At 41.0% G+C, this 18,145-nt stretch overlaps 1 protein-coding gene across 2 annotated transcripts in view; it reads right to left on the reverse strand.

Moving 5' to 3' along the window:
- PINX1 (PIN2 (TERF1) interacting telomerase inhibitor 1) overlaps nt 1-18,145 on the reverse strand; it is a 533,850-nt gene that overhangs the window by 213,351 nt on the left and 302,354 nt on the right. For both annotated transcript variants that reach the window (XM_078647562.1, XM_078647563.1), the window contains exon 6: nt 9,700-9,779. In XM_078647562.1, coding sequence (XP_078503688.1) covers nt 9,700-9,779 — 80 coding nt within the window. The remainder of the gene's footprint in view (nt 1-9,699; nt 9,780-18,145) is intronic.

Below are 18,145 nucleotides of genomic sequence, written 5' to 3' on the forward strand. Positions count from 1 at the left end.
CTATTTTACCAGGTAGTTCCGCTATCAGAGGCTCAGGCTTGGCACCACCAACTTGTCGTGCGTCTGCAGCAGTAATGTTAACCCACGTGTCACCTAATTCCTGGTCATGATCTACATGGCGAATTTTTCCCCATAAAGGCTGTGGAACAACGTTCCCGAATAACATATCGATATTGGCCAAATTCATTATACATGACCCAGCAGTTTGCGACAATTCTTTATAGTACCCTGCAGGATTTTTACGCGGATCTGGTAGTGTTTGTTTGAGTGCTAAAACTTCAGCTCGCTTCCATGGAACATGTACCCATACACGGTGAAAGTGGGGCAGGACAGGTGGGACAGCTGTCGCGTCACCCTCTCTCCATTGTGGGGGAACTTCTCTCATAGGGTATTGTCGTGCCTTTTTCCTACTAGATGCACTGGATTCCGATGGTGACCCAGAACTGCTTCCCTTACTTCGATATGAAAATAGCATTTCAACTGCTTTTTCCACATCGGGACCTACAATCATACCCTCTCCAAATTTAAATCGTATACGACACATCTCTTGCGGGATGCATTCTTGATCATTGTCTTCTAAATCTTCGCCAAGAAAGACACACATCTGTTCGAACACATATCTCTGTGTCGCTGCTTCCCATTGATGGAAGACTTCCATGACAGACTGTACATCATATTTTGCAGTGTCCAGGACCCATTTCCGAGCTAAACTATTCAGGGAATCTCTCTCTTGATAATCAGGCAGTTGACTTCGCAACTGTCTTCTACCTATGTTAGGGGTCGTAGCAGGCGACCCGAAAAGAGGTAAAAGAAGATTAGTAATAGAGATGGCCATTTTCTGCCGAAGGGAGGGTGAAACTGAAGGACAAACAGATGAAAAAACGGGGTGAGATAAGGCGGGGGTAGAGATGGCAGAAGAGGTATCAGGAATAATAGATGTGGTACTAGGCAAAATCATAGAGGGGGCATTAGGAGGTGTAGAAAATACAGTAGGTAAAAACGTAGAAAACACAGGTGAAACAGAAGTGGTCGGTGGGCCTGGAGGAGGCTGCACCGGAAAAGTAGGAGCCAGCTGAAGAACAGCTGGTGGGTGCTGTGGAAGAGCCGGAGGCGCAGCTTGTGCAACTAAAGGTTGCGGGGGTGCTGTGGCATTCTGCGCATAGGGGGGTGGTGAAGTTAATAATTGCGACATTAATTGGTCTTTTTCACGCTCTTTTGCTGTCCCTTGCTGAAGAGACGGCAAAACTGGATAACATTTATCTATTGCCATTTTACGTTGCCTGTGCAACTGCTCATTTATCTGCTCTTCCTCATTATCTTTAAACTGCACGGCAGCTTGCATTACTGAAAGTCCCCCTTCTCTCTTATTTTTCTTAGCTAATTTAATTTCTTTTTGTTTGGCTTCTTTGCGCCATAAGCGGAAAGAGTCAAACATCGCCGGCCGGGCTTTCTTTTTGAAGAGTTTAACTTCAAGGTTGTCTAAGATTTCAGAATCAAAGCTACCATATTGGGGCCATTTTAAAACACCATCTTTCCTAGTGTATTTAATCCATACCTCGTTGTAAACGATGGGGCCTACCCCATGTTTAACGTATAGCTCGTAAGTCGGAGTTCCAACTGGAGGAACCGGACATGAGTCCTCCAATCGGGAGTCCCTATTATTACTACCAAGACAAAACCAATTCCCAAGTCTAAGACTAGGCATCCTCGCTCTCTAGTCTAGTTCCAAAACTTCAAAGGATTTATCGATTACGATATTTCTCGTGAATACACGAGTCCTTCGGTTATGGTGCTTGCAAGTACCAATAAAAACCTTTTGTATCTCCAAGATACCACAAAGTAAGTCCAACTAAGGACTGGGAGACGCTCCACTTATACTTAACTGAAAAATATCGATGGCTTCACCAGAAGACTCGTCTCAGCGTTTCGCTCTACCGAAAATTTCAAGGGTCCAACATCAGGGCGATAGCCAGGGCAGCAGTCCTTGTAGCCGTCTGGAAGCGGGGAACCTCGCAGTAAAGACCTTCGGACCACGTCGACATGCAGGGGTCGATGAGGTGGTGGGCCCTCCTCCGGAATTTTCACACGAAGCTCCTCACGATCTTCAGGCTGATTGGTACCACTGGAATCGCCCCAAACGCTGGGCGCCAACTGAGGTACTGGGTTTTTAAGAACCGGCACAGAACCAGTAACCCAGCGGTGCCAGGGGATCAACACCCAGAGACCTTGGGTTCTCCTGAGTCAGACCTACAGAAACTCGGAGTCTTCCAGGTGAAGTCAAAGATTAGTTTATTGGCTGCAACCAAGGTGACAGGGTCCTAGAAGTACGATACGAGTATATTCAGGAGACTGCACACTTTCAAGAAGTTAGGCTTCCCTTCTTATACATAATATTCAGCCTTGGGCAAAACATTCCTTGGATTCGTGGTATTTCATTTATGGTTACTGATTACAAAAGAAAAGCAGAGTCATGATGACATGTACATATTTCACGTCGTGCTGCCCATAACAAATCATCCGGCAAGGCCCAACATTTCATCAGATATCGCTGGACCCCTAATAAAAATGGTCACCTCCCCATCATAAAGCAGGTGAAGAAAAGGAGTGGAGAAAGATGTGAGCGAGATATGGCAGGTGTGCGCGCTGAAATGGTTTTATGGCTGGTTGGGCCTAGATGCTATCTTGCTCGGCCACTGGGAGGGAACTGACCTAACGAGTTCGGCCTGGAGCAATGGTTCTAACTTGTACTGGGGTCAGGGAGAAGTCGATTAAGGAGTATGTGTCCTTGTGGAATCAAATTCAACTGGATTAAGGCCTATGTAAAGGGCAACATGCAGCTAAGGGTTTAGAAGGTAAAAGACGATTTCGAGGTGAAATCGTCACTCGAATATGCCGAAAATACATGTACTTGATGTACTCGTCATTCTCGGTCTTCTGATACCAAATTCGTCCTATTTCGACGAAGTTTTTATTCTCGAGTCCAGTACTAGAATATGAATCCAGATTAGCGCATCCGTGCATAGCAGCGGAGCACCACACTGGTGCCAACCACTGTTCTCAGAAAATCGGTAATATCAAGGGAGAACAAATCACATATTTGGCCGCATCTGACCATTGTTTGAGCAAGTGAGGCTCTAACATCTCCCGGAACCACAGGCAATATCGTGCTGGTCAAGTCCCAGAGGCATGCTTTTTTTGGGCCTATAAACAGCCTGTATTGATTGATCTCAATGTTAGGCTAGCCTAGGAGAACATTTGTTTTCCAAACACCTCAGTCCCCTTGGACTCCCTATACGGATGTGGTGTGAGAATGAATTGTGGTACATATTTCCGGACAACTCCTGACCAACCAGACTCTCTGGAGTAGGATGTTTAGTGAGAATGAGAAAATCAGGATCAGCATCTGCCAGACTGTGGACAGATTCGCTAGCAGTAACCCGACTGGAGGCCCCTGGGGATCATTGGGCCCAGAGGTGCGCCACAGGGAGCTGGAAGAACAGCAAATATCTCTAGCATGACCTACTTAAAGGTGTCTATTTGCTGCGCGGTCTCTGATGGCCTGGGAAATTTTGGGTGCAGAGGAATCAATTGTAGAATTAGCTCTGTGACCAGAGATCAGGAGAAAAACCAATTAACACTGCGACGCCCTTGTGTCTTTTCTTTTAATAAAGAATGGCAATGTAGGGCCAAGTCCAGATGTGCTTTCTTTTGCTTGGTTACTAAAGGACTTCAACCGCGAAGCAAACGTTTCACAGGAGTAGCCATGAGAGCTGGAGCAAGTCTGCAACCTTGAGTTGGAGAGGAACATATAAGAGACCTGCACCTATTTCTTGTGTTCAGCAACGTGTAGCTTCACCTCTTGGTCCTGGATCACCTTTGGGTGCATGACAGCACACTTGTTGCATGACTGAGTTGTGTCCCGTGAACAAGCACAAGAGAAACACCTTGCGCTGGTCTGTGACCAACATCTGTTTTCTACAGTCGAAGAGTGGTTTAAAACATGTAGCCTTAGGATGAGAGCTTGTGCCGTAGCCTACCGGATTGTGCGTGCTTTTCAGGAGTTGTCGGAAGGCTCACAAAATTGGGTCCAGAGCTCAGGCCCCGGATGGGTAAGAGCAGAAAGTAACTAATGTCAGCACAGAGGGGTGGCGCTGATATGCTGCTCCACTCTGTCATTTCCAGCACGATTCAGATTCAACGTAGAGCCACACAATGCCACTTAGGAGCATTGCTAGAGGAAAGTTATCTGGTTCCAGTATGGTGCCTGGGAGTATTTTAATGTGAGGAATCTGCGTTTAGAAGTATCCATCAGAAACGAAAGAAACAAGCATTGGAAATGCAATAGGTCTCGCAGCATTAGAGTTAGTGCTTTTAGAATTGTTTATGGGTTTTTTTGTAAATCTTAAGCATTTTTGTTTCCTGTAGCCAATGCTAAAGAATTAAAAAAAAAAAAGCCATAAACATTTCTAAAAGCTCTAACTCAAATGCTCCGAGACCTATTGCACTGTGTGAGGGTGAGGGGTTGAGGGTGAGTGAGGGTGAGTGAGGGTGAGTGAGGGTGAGTGAGGGTGAGTGAGTGTGAGTGAGGGTGAGAGTGGGTGAGGGTGAGTGAGGGTGAGTGAGGGTGAGTGAGGGTGAGTGAGGGGAGCGTATATGGAAGTATGTAATATGCAAAGTTTATGATATAAGATACAATCATGTAAGTGCCGAAGACTGACACTAGAAGTTTTGTAGGGACCCAGGACGAAGGGGAGGGGGAGGGGCCGTTGAGGGTTTGACATATTATTTGCTGTGATGAGAATTGTTATAACCGACTACAGGAGTGTAGTACAGATGCGAAAGTTAAAAGGGTGTTATTTATTGGCAGATTTGGGCTACCGACAGTAACATCGTAATGGACTTGTAAAATGTACAACATTTACGACACTCAAATATGTCCCTGCAAGACGACGAATAGGAAATGTTGGAGCCTGTTGCAAGTAATATTGTAAGACGTTTGTTGGAATTACTGTGCACGCTTAAGCCACGGTATGTAAGGTATAAACTTTGAAAAACAATAAAACTATGTTTTTAAAAAAAAATGTTTGACCGACTAGGAAAGAAAATAATTTAAAAGGACGTGTTGCTTCTCGATTGACTAATCACCTGCAAAAAGTAGTCTCATACATTCAAACAGTTCTAATTACTTCGTATTGGATTTATTTGTTTTGCTTCTTGTATTTGACCAAACTGGTCAGATGTAAGTACATCTCATCACTCCGCATGCCAGACATTCTTACACCCAGGGTCGCACACCTTGAACTTAGCAACTCTGTTCAAGAACAAGTTTCAGCACATGAACCTTCAAGAATCCTGTTTAGCCAGTAATTGAGGAAGGTAGAAAGCATTTCATGAAAGCACTGGCTACATTTCTGCTCTTGGCAGTTATTATTATGATTAGCAGATTATGGTATTTTATCTTCATTGCTTCTGCCCCCGCTTCCCCTTTCCAAGCACAGACATGCATTTTCACTCCTCTAAAGCAAGCCTAAAGCAGTGTCTTCTGTTCTGTGGCCGTGCCACTGTTGTGCGGGATAAAGTTCATTTCCCGTGAAACGCGCGTTTAGAGCCTAAAAGTGCCTGACTTCAGATGCAGCGAATGTCCTTGAATAGACCTTTCAACCACGTACTCAACTACATAAATGAATACATAAGTGCACTGCTACAACAAATAATTAAGATGTTTTCAGGAGCAGATAGGAAGCGTGGAGAAAGGATCAGTAAAGAATAACGAACTTATTTTACCTGTATTTAAAAGGCAATCTGGCTATTCCTTAAATGCAGCCGCAAGTGAAATATTGTACAAAATACGTTCTTAAAAGACTAACTATTTGATTTAATAATCTGATTTATGATAGCCTAACAAGCAGAGAATGCTATCAGTTTAAATCTCGCGATACCTATTGAATACATTCAAGAATATAAAACGACTACAAATACCTTAAACTTTAACAAACAACAGAAAATACAAAGCAAGGTTCAATGTTACTATGTCTTCGGGAGACATTAATACAAGCTAGTTCCTCATGATTAAAACAAATACATTACAAACAACGGAACTTTAAAAACAAGACGGAGGGAAGAGAGGGGAGGGGGGAGGAGAAATGCGACACGGCGGGAAGGGGCAGGCAGGATGACTCAGGGGAGGGGGCGGAGCGGGGCAGAGCGGCATGTGGGTGTGAAGAAGCCGGGCCTTTGAAGTGAAGCTAAGCTTCACTTCAAAGGTGTCGGAGGAATGCGGGCGGCTGTGCACGCGCTTTTAAGCTCAATGCACATGCGCATTGAGCTTAAAAGTCACGGGCACTGCAAGGAATCGCCACGATTCCTTGCAGTGTGGATAAAGAGTGGATAACTCGCAATACTCTCGCCTTGCTCGATGCGCATGCGCATCGACAGGCGAGACCTAAAAAACAACAATGGTATAGTTAGAAAATGATGCATGCTGACCTGCGTTATAATCAGAATTTAAGCATAATGTAAGTGCTGGAATATTTACAGACCTACTGTGATCAGACAGCTGGTCTAAATAAATGCATTCATTGACAGAGCCTCTACATATGCAGACCATGAGAATATTCAAAATACATAAATAGAGTGCTGCCGTTTTCTGAATCCTGCTCAATTAGAAATGTGGTATAACCAAAGCCTAATCAGAAACCAATCTCTGAATCACTACGATCCTGATTAATATGAGAAATATCAAAGAAGCCCTGATTTAATGAGCATGCAGCCATAATTAGTCACCTCACGGCACAGCACTAAATGGAACACGTTTATATCTTTTTATCTGAATAATACATTTGTTGAACCATCTTGTTCCTTAGAAAAGCAGCTATATTTTAGGATTCCACCCTCTTGGTATTACATGGAACAACCTGGATGAATCAACCACAGCACAGATGTGCCATGTGGTGGACTATCACCAAGAGAACACATTAGGCAGAACATCCGACCTACACTGACTAATATGCCATATAGATGCCCATCACCAAGCTCACAACATTAAATCCCACAAGGATGCACACTTGGTTCCTTTGTCATCACTCACATGCTCACCTGCTGTGAACCTCACCATCTGAACATCAAATACCAACTCACCTCTCCACCATCTCATTCAACCTGTACCTTAGATTTTGTTTCCTCCTCTTCAGCCACATTCCACCTTAACTTCTAACTTTACCTGTATATTCAATTCTCTCTTCAAGTTGATCCTCACCTTTTACATGTCCTACTCCACCTCATCATACACCTTACACATGTCCCATTTCACCCTTACCTTTCATCTCAGGCCTCACCTGGCCTTCTTCTCACTCTTATATTCTTTCTCTAAACCATCTTCTACCACCAGCACTCCGATTTTCAACACTCCTTTTTGTAGGCTTTTCACTGTTGCCCTAACCTTCGAGGTAGCCTCTAACCTTCCCTTGCCTCCTCAGCCTAACACTTTTTATCTCATAGCTCTTCTCTTCTAACCCCCCTCATCTTGGGTATCAATACTATTATTGCTTCTCTCCTCATTCTCTCCTCATTCCCTTCCAACTCAGGTCTGCTCTCCATGTCATCCCATTCCTATTACTCTCCCCTCTTCACAGATGCACTCACACCTGCTGAGCCTCCCCTCAACCCAGAACATTCTCCACAACTTAATATAAAAACTAACAATATCCATTCTTCAATGCTTACCTATGACAGAAAATCATTCTAAACCACCGTCATAGAGCGGACATCACTACACATTCCCACCATGTATTAGACTTCAGCACTTTTAATTTACTGGCTGGTTTTACCCACCTTCAATACTAGAGCCCGGTACTCTTCACCCTAGTGGATAGTTTACCACTAGCAAAATACACCACACTAGACAACAGACCGCAGCACAACGTTTCATGCTTGCATCATCAGATGACGTGGGGGAAAGAGACATTAATGACCTAGTCACCACTACTTTCTTTTACAAGACCCCATATTTCATAACATTAGACCATATGGCACATCTCTAACCATTAAACGAGAAATCAGTTGGATGATAAAATAGAAGGCAATCCAAGATATGACAGGCGATCCAATCTACATTCCCTTCCCAGAAGAGTCAACAAAATGTAAGCAAAAGGCACATTTCCACCCAAAGTGTGAAACAGGTTAAGCCATGAACTGCTGCAACAGTTTGGGCAACACTGCATTTGTGCAGTCTGGAAATGACTTCCAAAATAAAAAGGTTTTTGCTACAGGGTAGAAGTTAAAACCCATAGTAAGGAATATTCTTATTAAAAGGCGAAATACAAGAGTTTACCGCTTATATTGTCTCTTCATTCTGGTTCCTACAGCAGTTTTTAACTCATGATGATTTATTGGGTATTTACACTGTAGGTCAAACTGTATTTGTAAAAAGATACTAATATATTCATTTTTGAGCCTCTAAGATACAGTCCCACCCCCGCCCCCATCTCCCTCCTGCACCGCAGGGGTTCATTGGGGATTAGAAAGAAGGAGTGAAACAAACAAAAATTCACATTAAGAGGCCAAAATGAGAGCAAAAAAAAAATCCAGTGGATACTGTGCTAGCAAAAATTACACAGATAACGTAGTCGTCGAAGAAACAAAAACAAAGCTGAACACAACACAATGCAAACAAAAGAAGTGACATTCCCTAGCAGTACCTCCTTAGGGCACAGGAATACAGCTGCTGTCATATGTGAGATGCGTGTGTTAAAGTGAGGTTCGTGAGGAGCACTCCATTATTTTTGGTTGAATTATTCTGTTTATCCACTGGTGCTACGATTAATCAGGGTAGTCGTTCCTGGCATATGAAGTAGTTATGATGGGTTTTTAGATCCACCTAATCGTGCACTGTTCACTTGGTGCTCCGCACCTTGATTACTCATAACACCTTTTCTATTGTGCTGTTATGGTTCTTTTTATTTTTATTCTAGTTATTGCATCTTTTTTTACTCATTTGTTATTTTCATTATTCATAACACAAGCGTACGTAAAATGCATTTTCAATTGTACAAACAATAGTACATATTTACATATTCAATTCTTTGGCATAGTATATATATATCCACTCAATAATCATAAGTTTACAAGTAAGTTACAAGTGAGCCCAATGCATTTCGGCACCTCTACGGTGCCTTCGTCAGGGGCAGCTCTGTAATAAAAAACATATAGAGATGTGTAAGATTCATTTCTGTAGTAGTTCATGGGGGTGTGTGACTGGACTGTATAATGTAGTCATACCTGGTGTCTGTTGTTGCCGAACCATAACAGCACAATAGAAAAGGTGTTATGAGTAATTAAGGTGCGGAGCACCAAGTGAACAGTGCACGATTAGGTGGATCTAAAAACCCATCATAACTACTTCATATGTGAGATGCGGCCACCCCACTTGCGGAGTCCCATCCAGCTGAATAATGCTAGTAGTTCATAGTGATGACAGATGTGCCTATGCTTCTTCAAAGGGTATCCACGCACTCATTATACAGTTATAGAATATTAGATGTTGCTGCTGATAACAAGCACTTTTCACAATTATGACAGTTACACTGAAATATTACAAAGCTTCCTTCAGCCTGTAACAGCTTGTTACGTGTGGAGGACTACAAGCTACTTATTACTGATCTACATATAAAAAAAACAACAACAAAAAACCAGAAGACTCACCTCAGTCGGCTTTCTACTGTTCGGCCGTTTTCCAAATATACAAGCCATATCGGTGTCGCTGCGACACGACAAATCCTTTCCTGAAATTACAGAATTAATTTACTGTTCATAGAAGAGCTTTTTTATTAACAAGAACCTACAGGTGTGGCATTTACGTGTATTTGTTCTTCATAAGGTAATGAACAGATATAGCAAATAAGGCACTTAGCTTGCATGGTTGTTTAAAATGGGTTTACACAAAATAGAAGCCCTGCTAAATGCAGGGACATCTATTGGAATAGGACACATTTTTAGCTGCTAGCTTGCAGGACTATATAACTTAGGTATTTGTAAATACAATGGGATCTTACGTGAGTATTAAAGATAGCAGCAATCATTCATGATTTTTAAATAGACACCGCTTTTTTCATTTATTTCACACAGTATTCTTTCTAGCTTTTAAAACCAAGACATAGAGCACTTGCTGAATTCAGAAACCAGTCATATTTATAAAGCAGTGATGGGCACTCTCTCAGACTGTGATGGGTTAGTTAACCCCAGACAGCACCCTCAACCCTCTTTACGACAATCTTTAGATTGATGCAGGCTCCTCGGTTTCCCAATTTCTTGCCATTGTTCTCTTAACCTGTTAACGGTGGATATTTTTCCGGTATGCCTTTAACAAGAATCAATATTTATCATTCCTATAATTAACGGGGTTTCTGACATGTTTAAGTTCCATTGTTTGGCAGTGCTTAATCACATGCGCCTTGACATCATAATTCTTGGTGAGCACACCCTTAGCTCAAGAGGCGGAGAAATATTTCACACATTATTCAAATTTTGAACCACAGTTTTGCTGCTTCACAGAATCAACAAAAATAGATAATCATTAACATAAAACGATCCTTTATTTCTTGAATGAAATAACACTTGATGCATCTCATCACAGTGGGTTAGTTGAAGGGGCCACTGCATTCCTGGAACATCCTTCATCAGGGGCCAAAACGAACTAAAAAGTGATGTATAATGATTGTAACAAACATAACTCTATAATCAATAATAGTGAGCAAAACTAAGCTGGAATAGTTAAGGTTGAAAACTGCCCTTAGGAAGAAGGAAGATATGATATTAGAAAGAAATAATCACACAGAAGCTTAAAATGTGTTGTTGGCTGTATCGAAACATCAGAAAAAAGAAAATAGAAAAAGAGTCTGATTGACCAGAGAGCCAAAGAAATGTAAAAAGTGAAACCAACAATGTTAAAACTCAGGATTACTAACAATACACCAAAAAGTGCTAAAGAGAATCCCATGTAGGCTTCAAAAAGCCAGAATAGTAAGCAGAGTAAATGAGACGTCGAAAGCAAAGAAAACAGTACCATATTGGCCTGGTACCTGTATCTGCACGCTGTCACCCAGGTCCCGTTTCATTTCTTTGTAATATCATTCTGTATGCTTTATGCGGGAGGATTTGCATTTCAACTATTCCTGTTAGTTTTGCTCACTGTGATCGATTATTGAGATATGATTGTTATGATCGCTATATGTCGCAATGACAGTCTTTACTTTTTGCATTTTAAAATAGTTCTATAAAGGTTTTTGCAGAGCTGTGTTGCAGGGATAGGTCGTGCCTTTTGCAAAGTTGTCCCCCTGATGAAGGGCACTCTTGTAATGCATTGGAAGGGCACTCTCGGAATGCATTGGGACTAAAACACTAAATAAAGAATAGTTTTAGTGCATTGTTTACCCATCTGTTTTGAATCTCCGAAGAAACAAAACTGTGGGGAAAAGTTTAAAAATGTGTGACATATTGAGCTTTGCAACAGGAGAAGCACTTTTGAAATAAGGGAGTGTGCACCAAGATACATGTGATTGAGCACTGTAAAACCAAGTTTGTTTGTTTTTGGGCTGAAGGGAACTTTTCTGTATGCATGCAAGAGAATCATCTACATTCATTATACTACAATTGTATTCAGTGTATATTCATTACTTTGCGAGTGAGGCCTGTTCCACCATCAAACTATTTTAGGTGTTGATGAAAAGGAAACGGGCCCATGCACCATTCCACCGAATTTACTTTCCAGTGTCACAGATATCTTGTTTAACGTGTCTGGTGGTAAAAGCTCTACATGAAGTGCACATCGCGATTAAATGCCTACTAGACTGTCCTGCCAAATCTATTACAATGGTACCACTGGAGGAAGTAACATATTTTTTAAGGGCAGGCAGTGGTCCCAGGGACCACTACCTGCCCTTAAAAAATTAAACGAAAGCATTTAATTATTATTTTTTTAAATGCAGCCTGTTTCCTGTAAGGAAAACGGGCTGCATTAAAAAAAAATAAGAATAATTTATTGAAAGGCAAACTCAGACATGGAGGTCTGTTGAGTCCAGCAGGCCTCCATCCCTGGGAGGGCCAATCATTCCCAATGGGGTCGCAAAATGCCACAGGCTCATTAATATTCATGAGCCTCTCAATTTGCGCCCACATCACAAACAGTGTTAAACACACTGATGTACATGGCAAATAGCGCCTTGCAAATTGCGAGCTGCAAATGCAAGGCGCTATTTGTCAGGTCGTTCATCTTGCCCTTAGTGTTTTGTCCATGTGGAATATATGTTCACCAGTACTTTTAGGTTGGGGAATTAGCCTCGAACCGCTAAATATGCATGTATGCTCATTACAATCCATACTGCCTGTCACACCTAATCATATTAACAGGATCTAAAAATGTAAATGCATCCACTCCAGCCAAGAGAACAGGGAGTAGAAGGTCCGGATCATTTGAAATTGTCATTATTTGCTGTAAATGGGTGGATGAAGTTTAGTATATATCAATTCAAATGAAAATAAAACTTGCAAATATCATTATAACAGAAACAAATTGTTAAGTGCAGTTTTTAGACAAATGGGTAAAGTGATTATACCACACGCAAAAATATTGTTACAAAGTCGCAAAACGTTTTGACTGGATATCAGTGTTGTTTCATTGATCTCGACATAGACTCTGTTATCTGGGGTTAAATGAGGCTCTTCTGGTGACCCCCACCCTTTCCAGATTAGAAACTTGCCCCCGATCTCTGTTATTTGGTCCTGACCCACCTCTGCAACACCTCTATCCGGTCAGCCACAGTTCCAGACACTTGTAAAAATACTTTTGAAGTTACTGTGTTAAAATGACCTTCAGCCATCCCATACACTTTATGTAAGGGATGTCTGATATCTCTACTGTTCGTTATCTCTACTGCCTTTTCCAACTAAAATCTAGGAAAAGGATATACATCTCCAACTGTCCCATTCCTGGAATTTAATGACCTTCTTGATCCATCCAAGTTCGCCATTTGAGCCCTCCACAACTCTGAATCAACTGTACTGGCTGTCATTAATATGCCATCAAGGTGCTTTTGGACAGAGATCAGAATGCGGCCATAATCCTTACTGGATCTGTCAGTCGCATACAACATTGTCTCCCATTCCATCCACCTTTAAACTTACTTGATGTTGGGGTTTGATCCACTCTTTTGGTTTTGACACGCTCTCTTATGCTGATAACACACAAATCATCACCTCCTTTTCCAAAAACTACAACTCTAGTCAGGCCAATTTCTGGTCATGTATGCAAGTACTGCCCTCTGGATGCACGGTCCCGGCCTTAAACGTAACATGAAAAGAAGGAGTTCCTTTATTTTTTATTAAAGTGATATCTTCTGATCTCATGCTTGGTGGCCCCACGACCTAGGATCGCCAGCAGTACAAAAAATGGACATCTGGTTTGACAATGAGTGCTCCTTCTCTAAACACATTGGCCTACTCCCAGGCTCTTGTTTCTGTTTGTTACACACACTTAGAAAAATCCTTCCTCTTCTTCCCCTGTAAACTAGAAAACCAGTCGAACATTTGCGGCTCAACTACTGTCTGAATTATGGCAACTCCCTCTTTCTTCATATTCCAGAGTATGCAGAATTAGATTTCTTCCCTTTTTTAGCAGGTTCATTGGCTTATGAAGGATTTGGGGCTGGTTCCTGGCTGCTTCAGGGCTACTCCATTGCTAGTGTTCACATCCCTCCTTCTTAGCATCTCTAAAGATGTGAATGGATTTCTAAAGTTGCGTTTTGCAGGCCACCTGTGCTTCAACTCCTCCATCCAAGTCAACTTGAGATATAATCCTGGACCGTAAAAGGCAACTCTCTACATCTCATATTTACAGTATGGAGAGCGGAGCCCACATGGGCAGCTTACCACTACACCCCACAAAAGAGGGCCAAAGCACAGTAATAAAATACAACAACACTAAATGTGTTCAATACTTAAAGAAAGAGCATCACTTAACACTCCAGTAGAAAGGCTTTATAAAACAACAGGTCAGTCGAAATATCATAACAATGAAAGTTGGTTAGACTTTGAGGTTTCATACTCCCCCTGCCCCCCCCCCCCCAACTTATCACCAGTAATATGGCAAGAAAAAAGGATAGAAAATAATACAATCCATGAGTGGCATACTTAGTCATTTTGTCGGGTGCAAAAATAAAAAAAAGCAGTAAAAGGAATGTTCTTAGGTAGCTACTATATTCAATTCACTATATCTTTCTGGAAAGACGATCTCTACACCTCCTAACATACAGGAGCTTACAGTTAGCAATAGCAAAGGTTAAACATTGATGGATGGTACAAGTCTACCACAATTGCTTATATTCAGATTACTTGTACTAGATCTGGTAAGATTATCTAATGATATATTACATTTGGTTTTAGGCTACACTCCTAATATTTAATAATTGGGTTGGAGCATCGAGGTGTAGATGCACCACAACAAGCTGAATTACAGCGCAGAGCTCTACTGACCAGCAAGTTTCAAGATTCTACATTACAGTCTTCCATAACAACCGACTTGACTTGAGATTTTAGAGAGAAGAGTATTTACAAATGCTTTAGATTTTTTTTAATCCAAGTACAGTGTCTTGCTTAGGTGGCCACAAAGGATACACTTGCTCAAATTAGATGTATTAAAAGGAACCCCTGCCATGCAGGGCTGTCAATAAAGCATACAAACTATAGCCATATCATTGCTTGGAAGTTTCCAGATGCAAAATATAGGGCAGTGCTTCGCTGGTTGATTCTGCTATATATATGCTGCTTCACTTTGCCAAACATATAGTGTCAGAATGGTCAATGCTTAGTGCACCAAGACTGCTTTAGGTGTCAATCAGTTTCAGAAGGCAAGAGTTGGATTGGGCTCAATTCAACTTCAAGTTCTAGTGACTTTTATCTGGTGAAAGACATGTATCTATAGGACAGTAAAGTGAAATTTAATAAAGTATATATTTTTAATGAAAAATACAAATAAATAATATACATTTTAAATGATTAAATTTGTTAACCTGGAAATAATAATATTTTACAGCACACTAATTAATTTAATTAAGTGTATTAAATGTTAAATTATTTTTAAAATATTTAATTAGTGCATATTAATTTTAAACATTAATGTAAAACATATTCAACTTCTCCAACATTTCTATTTAATAATTAGTAAACTTGGTTAAACGTTATACATTTAATTAATTTAAAAACATGACTATTTTCGATTTTTAAAAAGTGTAATTAATTTGTTTTAACTTAGGTGTATTACATTTTTTCAAAAGCGATCTTATAGTTATCCTTGTGTATGTGTGTGTGTGTATTTTCATTGCCATCATTATAGCCACTTTGCAGCCAAAGTTGGCTTATTTTTCTTATTCAAGACCATTTAGAGGTTCAGTTGAAAAGATTCTACTTAGATTAGAATTAGCCTATTTTATTCCAGAGTTAAGTCGTCAGTGGTTGCAGGCTTGTAATAACAGAATCAACAGTTGTGTTATACTAATTTAGAGAGAAAATGCAATGCTTCAACTGTTTTTAAGAAACGGAAGAACAAGCATCATATAATGTTTCAACTGTTTTTTTTTGGAAAAGAAGAACACTCATCCAACATACAACATGGTTGTATCCATGCCATATTTGAACTTCAACCTAAATTAAACATATGTGTAAATTAACATTCTGACAATATCCTGGAAACCTAGCCCAGATCTAGCCCTGTGCCACTTATTCTGTAATTCCTGTGCTATAGATGATCTTTTCAACAAAGATATCAAATTGACATAAATCATACATAAAGACATAGCAACCATTTACAAAACCCTAAATGTTGACCGGAATACATTTAGAAACTCCCTTTCATACTTCTAAAGGAGACTTTTTAGCTCCTATGATGACAAGGGCACGCCATTCTTGATAATTCTTGTTAATACAAATAAACTATTTCCCATACAAGAACTACACGAAAAAAGGATAGAGGAAAGAATGTGTTAGAGTGTTTCTACATGAAAAGGATACAGCAGTCACCAAAGATGATTCAGGACATCTAGAACATTTCACTCAGACATCTCACAGAACACTGTTTAGGAAGAACTTACAGGTTAATTAAGAGTACCTAGTTGTGAAGGAACAGAACAAGTTTGTTTATCGCCATTTGATCTGAGTGGGTCCTGGTCTCGAAGTAGTTTGATATCCTCTTGCACTAGGTTTCAGGAAAGAGGATACGTTCGTCGCATGTTCCAGATTTAATATTTCCCATCCCTTTTTGTCTTTGTCACTGTCCTATTCTTACTTTTTTGCACTCTTGCAGCTCTGGACTTGGCCCCTTTGCCCCTCTGCAGGATCTTTAACTTGGGCACTGAGTTTAGCAGCTGCCCCTGTCGCCTACCCTCCTGTAGCTTCACTCTCAAGCCCTTCAGGAAAGCTTTTTTTCACCCATCTCCATGAATGCATGTTTTGACCAGAGTCACTACTTCTTAATTTAATTTCTACTAGTTTTTATTTCCTGCTGTTGGTTTTATTCGTGGGCTACTCTGACCACTTCATATCCTACAGCTCAAGCTACTGATTATCCAAGCTCTATGGCAATGAAAGCTTTGCCACCTCAGGTTTTTGTGATGTAAGCACCCTCATTTTCACTGCTTGGGCGAGCACTCCACGTAAACGCTTCTTACACGAGCCGCTCCTGTGACCTGTATCTCACAAAATACTACAGTAGTGTGCACTTTTCCAGGAGTTCTTATTGGTCATGGTGGCTTCTCAGTGAAGGGGTGGCAGGCTCCAAAAAGCACCTGCAAAGACACTAACTGCTGCTTCCCACTGCGCCTATCAGCACTGCGACCCAAAATACTAGGAGAAAGGAACCGTGATGCCTCACCAGAAGACGGAATCTTATCTTCCATTGGATTTCAAACCTTCATGTTGAAGGTAGTCCTTGCTACAGGGAGGTATGACTTGAGTAGGCACAGTTGCAGCAGACCAAAGTATCTTAAGCAAGCAGTAGCTAAGAACATTAAATGTAGGACAAATTTAACAGCAAAGCGGAAGGGAAAGGCACACACAGGCTTAGGTCTGTATTTACAAACAAGTTCCCATCATTAAAACTCCAGTAAAGCATGCAGCAGGCATGTTACACAAACATGACTCAATCGCGAGCTCTGATGTACGCACTTTCCTGGTACGTGACCAGGTTGACCTCAGGGTTCATCAGGTTCACACATGTTAACTTCCATCAGCATATTCAGAAACACTGAACATTATGAAATTATCTCACCTATGATTTTCTTGGGATGTAATTAGAGTTAATTAATTGTGAACCCAATAACCTGTGTTACCGCCCACAACACTGAAGAGCAGAGAGTAAAAAGCACGGCGAAATAAGGATGTTTTTGTCATTAATGTGTGTAACGTGTACGCAGACAGTCATTAAATAAAATGTACAGATGTTAAACTCCACGCACCGCGTATGTTAAAATATAACCAGTGGGGCAGTTTAGGAAGAGTGGGATTAGTGACTGTAGAGAGAGGTGTCTCACCGCAAATACATTAAAATGTATATTTTGACTCACTGCTTGAAGGTTTTAAGAGAGGATAACACTAGAAAGCTGTAGGTAAAGGAGGATTTTACCCAATAAACAAGCATTGGCAAAGTTAATAGATTTTTTTGTTTTGTTAGTGGAGTGTTTGGTAATACTTGGGCAACGTTCTTTGTGTTGTGCTCGCCTGTCCTATAAAGACAATCCCATAATGCAGCAATATTTTGGGTGACAACAACAAGAGGCTAGGAGTAGCGCCTCTTTTGTGAATCTTAAGTTAAAGCTGTACCCTTAATAACAGTGTTATGAAAGGGAGTCAAAAAGATTAAGTTTGCATTTTAAGAGCTGAACAGGAAAAGGCATACACAGCAAAATATTACACAGTCAATTTTGACAAAGGGTCAGTATTTTCATCACATCTTCAACTCCTTAGCTGCTGAGGATCTCCACCCCCAGTGCGGAGCCCTTTTTTATGCTTGAGGCACTTCATGCTTAGGCCTTCTACACATTCTTCCCAAAAAGGTATCCAGGCCAAAGTTGTGTCATTTTACCCCACATCTTGGCGATTTTAA

Source organism: Lissotriton helveticus, chromosome 6 (genome assembly GCF_964261635.1).
Source record: "Lissotriton helveticus chromosome 6, aLisHel1.1, whole genome shotgun sequence".
Lineage (NCBI taxonomy): Eukaryota > Metazoa > Chordata > Amphibia > Caudata > Salamandridae > Lissotriton > Lissotriton helveticus.